This window comes from Carex rostrata, chromosome 20 (genome assembly GCF_964058835.1).
Source record: "Carex rostrata chromosome 20, lpCarRost1.2, whole genome shotgun sequence".
Taxonomy (NCBI): domain Eukaryota; kingdom Viridiplantae; phylum Streptophyta; class Magnoliopsida; order Poales; family Cyperaceae; genus Carex; species Carex rostrata.
The window spans coordinates 3962033-3975570 of record NC_135937.1 but is presented as its reverse complement, the minus strand read 5'-3'; the positions used below and the strand labels follow the sequence as shown (position 1 = coordinate 3975570).

The window sequence follows — 13538 nt, the reverse complement described above, 5'->3', positions numbered from 1 at the left end:
TACAACATTTTTAATTCATAGCTAATCAAACACGAGTCTAGAACTCTAGATTATATTTATCCGACTTTTGTTTAATTCTATCGGTGGTCATATTTTGCAGGTTTTATATAGGAAAAAAATCAAAGATCTAAATAGCGATTATTACGTAATTGTGGAAATGCTAAGAAAATACTATAATGCTATAGCTGAAAACGTACGACTGAACACTGTAGTTTTCAAAGTCTAAAAACATTATAATGCGCTATTTAAAATACTATAAAAATACAAATAAATTTAACTAGCAATAACGTTGACCAATTCAAATAGAAAATACTAAGTTAGCATATTTGTTTACAATAATTAATATTGGTATTATAACTATATGTATATAAATAAACATAAGATGGACCAAGTTTTATTAAGAAAAATAATCAAAATATAATTCATACCTAATTAGCCTAAATTAATCTAAAATCTTATTATTATTTTTTGTTAGGTTATATGAATTAGCTGAACTAGTCAGATTAATCACGTAACACATCGGGGACAGTCCAATATCATATAAAAATCATTCAATCCACATCAAGATATTCACGTGATCATTATTAAAATCCATATTGATCAAGTAAACACTTCATCTGACCGCCACCCTCCAACACGTACTTTATATATCTGATGGCCCAATCTGATGTTTCAGGTTCATATTTCAGCTTCAACCAATATTTAAACCATCATCATTTGACCATACTTTTCTTTAATGCAAAGCTGGTAGAGACATCGGCTTCCATTAATTAAAAACATCAAAGGAACAGACATCCAATAAAAATAAAGACAAAATAGGTTTGAAAGAAGAGAAAAAAAATATATACCTCGTCATTAATATCACAAAAACCTCAGAACTCGTACTTACTTAAAATAGATTAGAGAAAATATAATTAACTTGCTCAATTAAATTTCGAGCACAATATGAAGTGGGCTCGAGTTCGAAACTTTCATGGGCCGAGTTCAAACTAAGTCCGGCTAAAACTGACTTGATAATTTAACAAGTTGAAATTAATTTGAATCATAATATTATAATTAACTCGCTCAATTAAATTTTGAGCACAATATTTTTGAGTAATAGTTGGAGGTCAAACAATAAAATTATTTAATATTCATAAAGAATTGTTTCTTTTAAATTTTGAACCTACAACCTTCCACACAAAGATTATTATTTTTACCACTAAATTAAAGAATGGTTCTTATTTCGAGCACAATATGAATTGAGTTTGAAACTCTCATGGGTCGAGTTCGAACTAAGTATGGCTAAATGTAACTTGATAAACGAGTTTAATTTAATTTGAATCGTTTATATGATGTTGGTCAATCTAAATTGTTAAATTCTGCATGAAATTTTAGTTGTTTTCATCTCCCTTTTTTGGTCAAAATTATTCTCCTCTTGAGTAGAACTAGGGTATTCTTAAGTTCATCAAACTTCTTTGCAAACTTACTCTAAAAATTTATTGAATTAGCTTCAAATAATAAATTCAAATCATCGAAACCCATGTACCTTAAGAATGTTGTGTTAACAGGCAAAGATTTTAAATTTTCAAATTACTTTTATATAGATTCAAGTGGTCAAAACTCTCTAATTTTGACCTCTTAAATCTATACTAAATTAATTCAAAAGTTTGATTTGTTTGCATGTACATCAGCAGACAAAGCAAACAAATTAATAGACGCATCACTTGTAAGGTACGATTTTAACGGTTCATATTCATCATTTGAAACCAATCTAATAAGTTTTAGAGCTGAGTTCCCAAATGGTGAACTTAAGAATATCCTAGTTCTTGGAATGTTCATCAGTTCTATTTGATCTAAACCAAACTAATCTATTTAATTAGAAAAATTGATGAAATGTTTAAACCGAACTATCTCGATTTGATTTAAAACCAATTAAACCGGGCCCGATGAATCCCCTACCTAGTTCTGCACTAAGAATTTGCTAGTTATGGCTTGTGATCCAATATATAAAATATTGTGGCTTTACATAATGGGCTTAAATCAAGCCCAAATATTCATCTCTATTACCAGTTCATAAGCCTTTTATTTATCCTAGCAAACAAACGAAACAGCCCAAAACCCTCCTTAAACCCCGCACCCTCACTAACCGGTCTCAAAATCGAGAACCATGGCGTGGCGACGCAGCGGCGGGGAGGCTCTCCTCCGTCTAGACCCAGCATTCCCTAGCTCTCCCGCGTGGAGGCGCGTCGCATCAGCGTCGCACCACAGGACGATTCAGGCGGTGCCCCGTGAGGCTACGGGAGGTCGTTCCGCTGCGAAGGAGCGCGCGCAAGGCCGTGTCCCCTCTGTGGTCGTCTCTCTCTCTGGATCTGCTACAAGTCCGAAGGAGGCGCCGAAGCAGCTGATCTCGACTGATGCGAAGCAAATCAAGGAGATTTTGAAGAAGTCGCCTTACTTCTGTTCTACTCCGATCAAATTGCAAGTCCGAGCTGGGGTGAGATCCAGCGCTGTTTTGCAAGCTGGCACTGTTCTTCCGATCAAGGTAGGAATAGTACAATTACTGTGCTTACAATACTCCAATGGATCTCATATATGCTGACATATTATGGAAATATTAGATATAGCATTTTATTTGCGATCTATTTGAAATGCACCATAACTGCTCTTCCTTTTTCTTTAATCAGTCCAGAATGGAATACTGATAACTAAGAGACGGTATTCTAATTATTAATCATACTGTATAAGACTTGTAGATTCATATAGATGATAATTTTAAACCTGACTTACTGGCAAACATGATGGCTAATTAAGACTACATAGATCTACCTTTTGCATTTTTTCAGTCTGAAAATAATTATTGTTCTTTTGTTTTGTTTTTGAAAGATAAATAGGAATAAAGAAACTGGAGAGATATTGAACTTGATAATGGCATGGGCTGAAAATGGGAAAGAGCTCCCAGTTAAAGTTCCCCTTGAATTTAAAGGGGAAGATGTATGTCCTGGCTTGAAGAAAGGTTTACACTCTTTTCATTTTTATTTCATTTCATTATTTTATTGTTACTGTTGAAAGTTGCTGCACCAATTTTATGGAGAGCTTACTAGATTATTCTAGATTATTTTAGATTAGTCTAAAATACTCTAGATTATTCAAGAATATACTACAGTATGCCAGAATGTTCTTGAATTCCCTAGAATGTTCTAGAGTAATGTAGTATGTATAGGTGTATGAATATTCTAGATATCTCTTTAAAATACTAGGTTAGTAGGTTATATATATTCTAGAATATGCTAGCTTGTATAGGAGCATGCATATTCTAGAAGTATCTTATGATGGGTATAAATAGGACCCAAGGGCTGTAGTTGTAATTGAGAGAGAGAGAGAGAGCAAATATAAATCGAATCCTTGTATTCTCCTTTATACTAGAAGAAAGTTTAATATCCAGCAGTTACTTCTATTTTTGCCATTTTGGTGCATGTGTTCCAGGGCAGGGGTAGATGCTCATGTATCCAATGGGGGTCAATTGACCTCCTTTCATTTTGAAATTTTTTGTATTAATACATTATTTTCTATATATTTTAGAATAAAATGCTATGAGTGCTGTAAATTGACCCCACAGGCAGCATGAAAATTTTATATAATTGACCCCCATAGCTTGAAAGTCTGGCTCCGTTGCTGTTCCGGGGAGTTTTATTTTGATCATATTGGTCTTTCAATCAATGCTCATCATGTATTTACGGGTTTAGTCTGAGCACATTTTATTTTGGTACACTTTGGCATGTGTTAGCTGAAACTTCAGTTCCAATCATTCCCAACTTGTAGTACTGGTCTTTTCAGTTGATTTGCTTAATTGAGGATACCTGAGAACCTTAATAATGCTTACACATTATGATATGTCCTAAACAGGAAACAATTGCCTAAAAACCAGTGCAATTGCAAAGAACTGTAGGAGTTCTCGTAACGGTATACAGTGTGTCGAACTTACAATTCTTGGTTGTGGAGGTTCCCCTAGTCACTGGATCCTTTCAAGTTAGGCCAATAACAAACACCATATTGGCAAGTGGCGCCAATCTTTCATAACTTCTTGCAGCTAAATTCTTTACAGTTTTGGGTTGTATACGGATAGCACCAAAAGTAGTTGAGTTATTAATAGAAGTGTATGTTGTAGTATTTCTTCTTATCGTAATCAATTTGCTTTATAACTAACAGCAGCAACAACAACCAAGCCTTTAGTCCCAAACAAGTCTTGCTTTATAACTAAGGATTACAAAATTTGAACTTGATGCCTAAATCCCCTTGATTTGTTTCAAGTTAATCTGGGCTTAGGGAAAAAAATGTTTCTTGAAGCTAGAAACGTAACTGTCCATATTTTAGACAAATATAAAAATTTGGTATTATGAGCTTGAAATTACCAGTTTGTGGGTTCTCAAGATTTTTTCTTTTAGTTAGTTTATAAGATCAAGATACTGCAAATTGTAAAATATTGAATGCACCGAAGTAGTTCATTATGCAACCTCTTGATCATATACAAAATATGCTAAAAAAAATGTTTAAATGTGAACACTTAGCAAACATTGTAGGGAAGTTTGGGCGCTTGTTGCAACACAAGAAATGTTAGGTTTGGTTGCAAAAGCCATGAATTATCAGAATAACTTAAAAACAAAAAGCAAAATTATAAATATAGATATGCCGCACATGCCTACAAGTGCTAAATAATAAAATTATGATGTGGCAGGGGGGTATTTGCACAAGATAAGAAGTTCCTTAAAGTATGAATGTCCACTGGAGCACATCCCTCAGAAGATAGATGTTGACATTTCAAACTTGGATATAGGGGATGTAATATTTGCACATGATTTGCAAGTGGATCCTTCTATCAAGCTCCTGAGTAATAAGATTACTGTTCCACTGTGTGAAATTTTGGCTCCTAAACCTGAGGCTAACCAAGATGAATAATTCAATCATCGCCCGTCCTTTCCAAGGAAATATGAGAGGAAGGCAATTGGAATCCCTTGAGAAGTTTAATATGTTCTATTTGAAGCCCTTCTCTGCTTGTTTGTAAGCTTGGTTTTTTTTTTGGTTCCTTTTTGTCTCATTTTTTTCTTAACCATTTTGTTTTCCCTTTTTTATTTTCCTTTTTTTTTATTTTAGCAAACATGGAATAATAAAACCAGTTATCGGTTTGAATTTGATTGTCTTTGTTTTAAACCCTTCCCAAAGACATTATCTCAATTGGCGAAGCATTGTTTGCTATAGGTACCTCAAAATATTGTTGTGGAAAGATAGTGCATTCGACAATCTGCACTTGTTTCCGTTGCATATGAGTTTCTTACACATGGTGTGGGGTGGTGGTGCTAACGAATGCGCTTCGAATCAGTATAATCACTTGTCTACTATGCAATTGTGATGGTCATCACCTTTGTTATTTGGTAGTAAGAAATTAAGAATCATCATCACTTGTACGTACGTTGCCTGTACACTCAACTAGAAAGTTATTTTCCTATTTTTTTTTAAATCAGAGTTCCGGAGAATTGAGATAATCGTAAGTCATCATTTTAGTTTTGGAAATTGTTACTGTGTGCCAATTTGAAAATTGAGTATTAAAATGCAAATCTACAAAAACCAGCTGAGCATGCCTTCGCGTAAAAAATGTTTGGTTTCCACCGCCCAACAAACATGGTCTCAAAATAGTAACATCAGCATGGCGCCAACGCAAAAGCTAACAGAACTAAGATCAAAACAAGAAAAACAATAAACGAAAAGGATAATCAACAAAATCGCGGAAAATACATCAAAATGTTGGAAGTCGTCAGAATTTGGAAGCGGAGGGGATCGTCTCTTCTTCTCTCTCTTCTCTTTCCTCTCCTGTCGCCTGTGTTGCATTCAAGTCCTAGTTTTCTCTGTCGAGCTCTCTGCATGCTATTTCAGTGCAATGTTACTTGATCTCTCACCCCATTACAGAGATGCGTTGGTGGAAGTCGGATAAGAAGCGTGACCCGCCAAACCCGCCAAACCCACGAGACCCGCGAAAACTCACGCGGGTACCCAAGCTGAGACACCTTAGCGATGTGGAAATAGGGAATTTGAAATTTAAAAAAGAAGAAGAATTGAAACGAACATCTGTTTCAAGCTATAATGGAGAGGTTATATCTCCATTGCCATTGCCTGTCCCACAGAATGACGAGGGGGGCCTTCGCATGTCTATTTCGAGTCTAGGTTTTGTTTCACCCAGAGATGAGGTCAATGGGGCAAGGGGAAGCGATGCTCGTTCTTCTTCGGCTTCTTCTTCGATATTTTATACCAGTAGGATGTTAGTTCTCCAATTCTATATTTCTGCATTAATTATATAACAATTTGTTTCTTTTTATTCTTGGGTATGGTGAAATCGAATATCTGTCTGAAAAGTCTGATTTTGGTTCATCAAATAATGCAATTAGTTCAAATCATGGCCTTGAAAATTTATGTTCTCTTAAACTTTTGTCTCTGGTTCAAAGCCTCAATCATATATTTGCTGCCCATGAAAGAACTCCAGAATCCATACTATTTTAAGAAAAGGATGTTTAGTGATTATCCATAAAATCATTATATTACATTGTTAAATCTCTCTAATAAGATAACTAAAAAAAATAAAATAAAAAACCTAAATTTTCAAAGTATATGACAAACAACTATTCAGTGTAACTCTTGCTTCTGATACCATGAACATAACTTTCTAATTCTCAGTTTGTTAATTTATTTTTATTTACGCATCTATGAAAGTGAACCAGCCAGTGAAACAAGCCCGAGAACACAAAAGACAGCGCCCTTCTTTAGAAGTCCGCCAACTAGTGTGTTTTCAAGCCCAGGAAGAAGCCCGTACCGACATGGCAGCGTAAGCAACTCTGCCCCGGCCACGCCATACACAAACTTTGTTCATGTCTGGTCAGCGCCTGAACTCCCTCCCTATGAACATAGAAGCAGTAATTTCAATGCGAATTCAAGTGGAAATGACAGTCCTGTTGTGCATCCTCTTCCACTGCCGCCCGAGGTCCAGCTAACAGTCGAAGGCCAGTGGCAGAAAAGGAAGCTTATCGGGAGTGGCACCTATGGCAATGTCTACGAAGGAACTAATAGGTGATTGACATTATTTACTCTTTAATTTGTTCATTTTCTATATATCTATGATTTTATCTTACACCACAAAGCTGTATGAAGAGAGGACCTTGAGTTTCCAAGAACAGAAATCCCCCTGTCAGAGTGTAAATTATGGCAATGGTAGGATTTTTTTTGGTAATGCACTGCTAATACCATAAATAATATCTCTTGGAAAGTGCTCTTGCAAATGAATATCTAAATGAGCTTGCTGTTAATGGGAAGTTTTGATTGTTGCGAAATAGGCTCACCGGTGCATTATGTGCTATGAAGGAGGTGGTATTAGTTAATGATGACTCCAAATCACTTGAATGCTCAAAGCAGTTGAAGCAGGTATTTTCCCTTTCTTTCGACATTTCCTCAAGCTAAATCAAATTAATAATATCTGTGGTTTGCAAAAACCCCCCTCCCCCCAATTTATGTTGTACTTCCCATTTTACTGTTCTCAGTAGCAATGCAGAAATGGGGCATTGTATTATTACTTTTACCATTTCCTTTATTTTCTTTCATTTTTTGTGTTTATTTGACTTTTGTAGTTCTCTCATTTTCAGGAGATAGAATTTTTAAGCCAATTCAAGCATGAAAACATAGTTCAATACTATGGAAGTGAGATTGTAAGTTTTCCCCTAGTTTCTAGTTTTATCTCGAATTGGCTGAATATAACCCAGATTCATTAGTGTGCAACTTCTACTCAATTGAACTTGGAACTTTTTGCCACCAAAGTCTACCCAATTTAGTTTAATTACCCTCAATTTTGCTGTCCTGTCACATCCTAAATTATTTGTCCGCAAGATTTATTTTTGTGCAATTAAACACTGTAAATGTTGAAATCCAAAAATTGTAGAAAAAGAAAAGGTGGCAGAAGATTGGTATGCATGGTATCCTTGCTGATTTTTGGAAAAAAAAAAAAAGAAGAAGAAGAAGAAGCTAATACAGTTGTTGAATTTTACTCTTTTCTTCTCATTATTGGTTCAGATTGGGGATCAATTTTACATATATTTGGAGTATGTGCATCCTGGCTCAATAAACAAATATGTGCAGCAGCATTCTGGAGTCATGACAGAATCAATGATACGCAATTTCACACGCCACATCCTCAATGGCCTTGCATACTTGCATAGCATGAATATCATGCACCGGTACATACCACATAACACCTTGATTAATTTTTATTTTTTTTGTAATAAGTACCTCCATATAAGGTTATGCAAAGAACATCAGATTTTATTGGCTTGATTTCAGGGATATAAAAGGAGCCAACTTGCTTGTTGATGCAAAAGGTGTGGTCAAATTAGCTGATTTTGGGATGGCAAAACATGTAAGATACAAAAAAATTGAACTGCTTTCAGATTTATTTCAAATTTCAGTAAAAATAAAAAAGTAAGACCACATCAGTTATTATTTATTTACTTATTTAACTTTGATTTTCCTCAGTTGAGCGGACTTGCACCAAACTTGTCTTTGAAAGGAACTCCATATTGGATGGCACCAGAGGTACTTTTCCATCTTTTTCCTTTTTTTTTTTTTCCTTGTACAAATGTAGTTGAAACTTTGTGAGAGTGAGTCATGCAAGCTTTACCTTTTACAGATATAATAGGAAGCCAATTTGTGTTTTATAACATTTCAGGTGGTGCAAGCGACTATGAATGCAGAAGTAGGGTATGACACAGCAGTGGACATTTGGAGTTTAGGCTGCACAATTATCGAAATGTTTACTGGCAAACATCCTTGGGAAGGACTTGAAGGGGTATTCACTTAATTTTTCTTTCTGACTGCAACCATATTTTTTTAACTTAAGGGCTCTGGTACACCCCCAGCATCTTTTAGTTGCTATTCTCGAGAATTGAACCTGCGTCTCTTCGTAGAGAGCCAGGGCTCGTGCCACTGCTCTAAGTTCTGAATGCTACCATTAGATTAGCATAGACTAGTTTCAAGCTTATACTAAAGTATTTGTGTTTTTAAATTAACTAAATGCTACCACTAATAGTTAGTCTGCATGGTTATATGTATCCACTAGATATATTTACTGTTCATATTTGGAATTGAAAGATGCATAACTAATCATAAAAGAATATGATGCTCAAGTAGATCTTTATGAAGTCTGTCATTTTCGAACTTAGTACTATTGACACTGAATGAGAATAGCATATCAATTTGAAATGAAATTTTGAATTTGAGAAGCTTTTGCAAATGATCATTCTTCTACAGTTTTTAATTAAACTTTGTGCATGTTTTCGGAGGGGTAATTTTAGCATACATCCATCTTTTATAATACATGAAACTCTTATAATACATATAATATTATTTATTATTAATTATAATTCTAAATGTGTGTGTATAAAAAATTGAGTAAATTTGGAATTTGGTTGGTCATTCATCTTAAAGTCATTAAAACTCTCCCGTTAAAACTTTTAAATTATTTGATTGAAGGCTAAATGTCTTTCCAATTGGCTCAAATTTGATACACGTCCTATCTAAATAATTGAGAAAATATCTATCCTTTTATTTTTTTTAATTTGAATGATATTTTTCAAATATATGCACCAGAAAAGAGTTATATGTGCTATAAAAATTGGATGTATGCTAGAATTACCCTTTACCGAGGTAGAAAGTATTGGTAAGAACTAAGAACCTTTCTTTTACCCAACGCACCATGACTTCAGTTTTGCTTGTAGTAACATTTTTTTAATGTTTCAATTATTCAGGCAGCCGCCATGTTTAAAGTAATGCACACTGACCCTCAAATACCCAAGGAGTTATCACCAGAGGGAACAGATTTCTTACATCTCTGCTTCAAGAGAAACCCTGCAGAGCGGCCGACAGCATGTGCCCTTTTGGAGCACCCATTTATCAAGAATTTGAAGCATTACAATATGCATGGCTCCATTCAGGCCTTTGCTGGACTGAAAATTCAGGTGGGTTAAACTGTGTACCATCAAACAAATATAATGCAATAATCAGATCGTAGATTTAACATTTTTACAACACCCAATTGTTCTCCATTTTACTACCGGAACAATTGATTTGTAGAATTTAAGAAGTCAGGCACATCTAGATGCTGCAAACTAAGTGTAAAAAACTCCCAGTGATTTGTTGTACTACAGTATTAGGGAAAATTTGGTCAGGCTTTTTTTTGTTTCAACAGCTCCTAGAATAAAATAAATTTTGGTTTGCTGTGTAACAACAATTAAATGTTGAGCATTTCTTCTGAATATTATGTTAAAATTAAAGAAGTCCAGTAAATAATAAGCAAGAAATTTATTCTAATGAGCAATAAGCAGTACAAATATTATTGAAAATGAAGTCAAATTAATTTTCTATGTGAAAATTCAAATAGGATAAGTCAAAGGGAAGGGAGAGGAGCAATACATTTACAAGTGATCCCAATGCCAGAAAAAAGCCCCTTTCTCATGGGTAAGCCTATATTGTTATTTGTTACACTTGTTGTTGGTATGGTTAATTTATGCATATCCTAACCCAGCTCATACTCTCTCACTTTAATTTTCCATAATTTATCCTTGTCTAGGAGCAGTTTTTTGTTTATACTAGATGACCATGTTTGTTACTGTACACTAATTGTAATATTTGGTTTAATGTTTTCAAAATGAGCATATGAAGACGAACGAGATGCCTGACTAATACATGATAGAACCTTATTTAAATATACATTCACCATTTATTTCTTTACTTTTTCTGAGAAGAGGAAGTGATCATTTAGCATCTGTCATACCACCATTGCCGAGATCAAGTCCCGAGGCCCTTCGCCGTCCTCTTGCCCCTCCTTTATCTTCATTTCCTAGAAGCCCCAATGGATCACACCCTCTTCACCAAGAACCCATGTGAAGGATTGTTATCTATGATGACCCTTTTTTTTCAGATTAGATGATCTGTTTAAGACGAGATTTTTTATTTTATTTAACAGAACAGAGATTGATCTGCAAGGTGGTTTGCTCGGCCTAGGTAGTTAGATGGTTGAATTGGGAAATTTTACAGTATAATTTCTCTATGTATCTATAGATTAAGAGCCTTTTTAGTTTGTGATGTGTATATAATCTTTTCTACTAGCTAGTTAATATGAAAAGGTGTTGGCCTTTCAAGTTTCAGCAATCATTGTGATTTTTTTTAGAGAAGCTTGACGAATTCATCCATCTTCATTGAACTAAAAGTATCCCAAGTACAACAACTACTAGTACCAATTGGTATTGGTACAAAGTCTAAAAACAACCACATACCAGCATATTACTAAGACTAAAACAACCTTTCCTACCAACATAGTTGTTTAACAAATCAAGTACTGACAACAATAACAGAATCAAAATACTAGCAAGCAAACCCCAATTTTTATTGATGGTAATAAAAAAAAATGGAAAAGAATCTGTGGAATTTGTAAAAATAGGAAGACATCCATTATGTATGGCGTTTAACCTGGATGCCATTGTGGATGGATGCCTTCGTCGAAAAAAAAAAAATTATTAGCATAGACGCCATTCCAGATTTTGTCCAGGGTACTAAATTAAAGAAAAAATAAATCCAAGAACGCTCTTCCAGACTTTGTCTACGATAAAAAAAAGTCGGAAAAAAGAAAGCCAATGCACTATTCCAAACAGGGGCCGCCGACATTTTTATTTTTATCCCATTCAAAAATTATTTTAATAATAATAACCAAAGTTTAGCAAAAGTTTTAAAAATACCCCACCCGTGGAAATTTTCCACAAGCTGGAATTTTAATTCCATTTTTTTTTATAAAACAGAAATTTGTTTTTATTTTTTATTTTTTGTATTGAAATATTAGAAATGTTGGATATATTTCTTTGAAAATAGATGGAATACAATATAATTTGATTTATTAGAAATACTGTAACAAATAACCCGGATCAATATTTTTCAGGTCGGATTTTTCGCGACTGTAAGAAAAATTAATATATTTCTGTATGTGTTATTGGAAAAAAATAAAAATGCTTAGATTCTGAGTTATTGATCCCGGTTCAAAAGTCACTTCTATGTAATCTAGAAAATATTGTGATCCTTCTAGGACATTTAATTTATGGAAAGTTGTATCTATTTTTGAAAAAAAACAAAAACTTTAAGTTATTTAATCATTATTATTCAAAAAGAATTCTCAAAATAGATACAATTTTTTATAAATTAAATGTCCTAGAAGGATCACAATATTTTCTAGATTACATAGAAGTGACTTTTGAACCGGGATCAATAACTCAGAATCTAAGCATTTTTATTTTTTCCCAATAACACATACAGAAATATATTAATTTTTCTTACAGCCGCGAAAAATCCGACCTGAAAAATATTGATCCAGGTTATTTGTTACAGTATTTCTAATAAATCAAATTATATTGTATTCCATCTATTTTTCAAAGAAATATATCCAACATTTCTAATATTTCAATACAAAAAATAAAAAATAAAAACAAATTTCTGTTTTATAAAAAAAAAAAAAACGGGAATTAAAATTCCAGCCCGTGAAAAATTTCCACTGGTGGGGTATTTTTAAAACTTTTGTTAAACTTTGGTTATTATTATTAAAATAATATTTGAATGGGGTAAAAATAAAAATGACATATTTTTTTCTCTTCTAGACCACGTGACTAAGAGCGGATCCATGAAGGCCCACGGTAGGTTTCTGGATTTGAATTTTTTTTTTTTTTTAGAATTAGTACTAAATGTTTCATGCTTCTAATTTTTTACTCAAAAATACCTTTGCTTTGGTTTCTTTGACCCGGTCACTATTCTGAGAAAATATCTAGTTTAAAGATTTGGGCGGCTGGAGAATAGAAATCGCAAAGAGAAAAAAAGGAGAAAGTGAATAGAAAACGAGTGACGGCGTCTATATGCAAATATTTTAAATTTTTGAATTAACTTTGTATATGGTTAAAAAATATTCAAAAAATAAATGCATTCAAATTAATTTATAAGTTTTCTGATTTTGACCGCTTGACTTTATACTAAATTAATTTAAAAGTTTAAAAATTTTATATGTAGACGCATCACTCATAAAGTAGATGAGTTTCAATGATTTAAATTTGTCGTTTAAAACCAATTTAATAAATTTTAGTGCTAAATTTACAAACATACTTAGTAAACTTAAGAAAATCCTAGTTATACTCTGTGTATTATTCTATATGTATGCACGTACAATTTGTGGAGGTTCGGAAACATTTTATATTATTAGATTTTTACAAACTTTGATACCGGTCTAAGTAAAGTTGTATTTTTGGTACTTTTGTAGTTTTGGCTGCTTAGTCGTACTTTTATGTGTACTAAAAGAGTCGGAATCCGAGTCTGTTCCTGAGTCTCAACACCAAAAGAAGCGCACTCGAATTCGCAGCTCCCAGTTCAGGCCCTTTAATAAACAGGCCGAGCCGCTTCAGCCCATATTTGCATTACTGAACTAGCAGTCGCCTTTCTAG

General features: G+C 33.7%; 2 protein-coding genes across 4 annotated transcripts; both read left to right on the top strand.

The window, feature by feature from the left end:
• The first annotated feature begins 2082 nt into the window (after positions 1-2082).
• On the top strand, positions 2083-5198 carry LOC144572734 (Ribosomal protein L25/Gln-tRNA synthetase, anti-codon-binding domain-containing protein). The gene is made up of 3 exons (XM_078322408.1): positions 2083-2524; positions 2866-2995; positions 4715-5198. The coding sequence occupies exons 1-3, from the start codon at positions 2150-2152 to the stop codon at positions 4933-4935; spliced, it is 726 nt and encodes a 241-aa protein (XP_078178534.1). The 5' UTR covers positions 2083-2149; the 3' UTR covers positions 4936-5198.
• Positions 5199-5466: 268 nt separating this feature from the next.
• Positions 5467-11268, top strand: LOC144572732 (mitogen-activated protein kinase kinase kinase 5-like). Of its 3 annotated transcripts, none has more exons than XM_078322406.1 (11): positions 5467-6289; positions 6739-7092; positions 7356-7443; positions 7662-7724; positions 8086-8249; positions 8353-8428; positions 8545-8604; positions 8738-8857; positions 9816-10025; positions 10448-10524; positions 10812-11268. In XM_078322406.1, exons 1-11 carry the CDS (start codon positions 5943-5945, stop codon positions 10951-10953), a joined length of 1701 nt encoding a protein of 566 aa, XP_078178532.1. In that variant the 5' UTR covers positions 5467-5942; the 3' UTR covers positions 10954-11268. The 3 variants fall into 3 exon arrangements, with proteins under 3 accessions (XP_078178532.1, XP_078178531.1, XP_078178533.1); XM_078322405.1 differs by having other exon boundaries at positions 10809-11268; XM_078322407.1 differs by lacking the exon at positions 10448-10524 and having other exon boundaries at positions 5469-6289; positions 10812-10930.
• The last annotated feature ends 2270 nt before the right edge of the window (positions 11269-13538 follow it).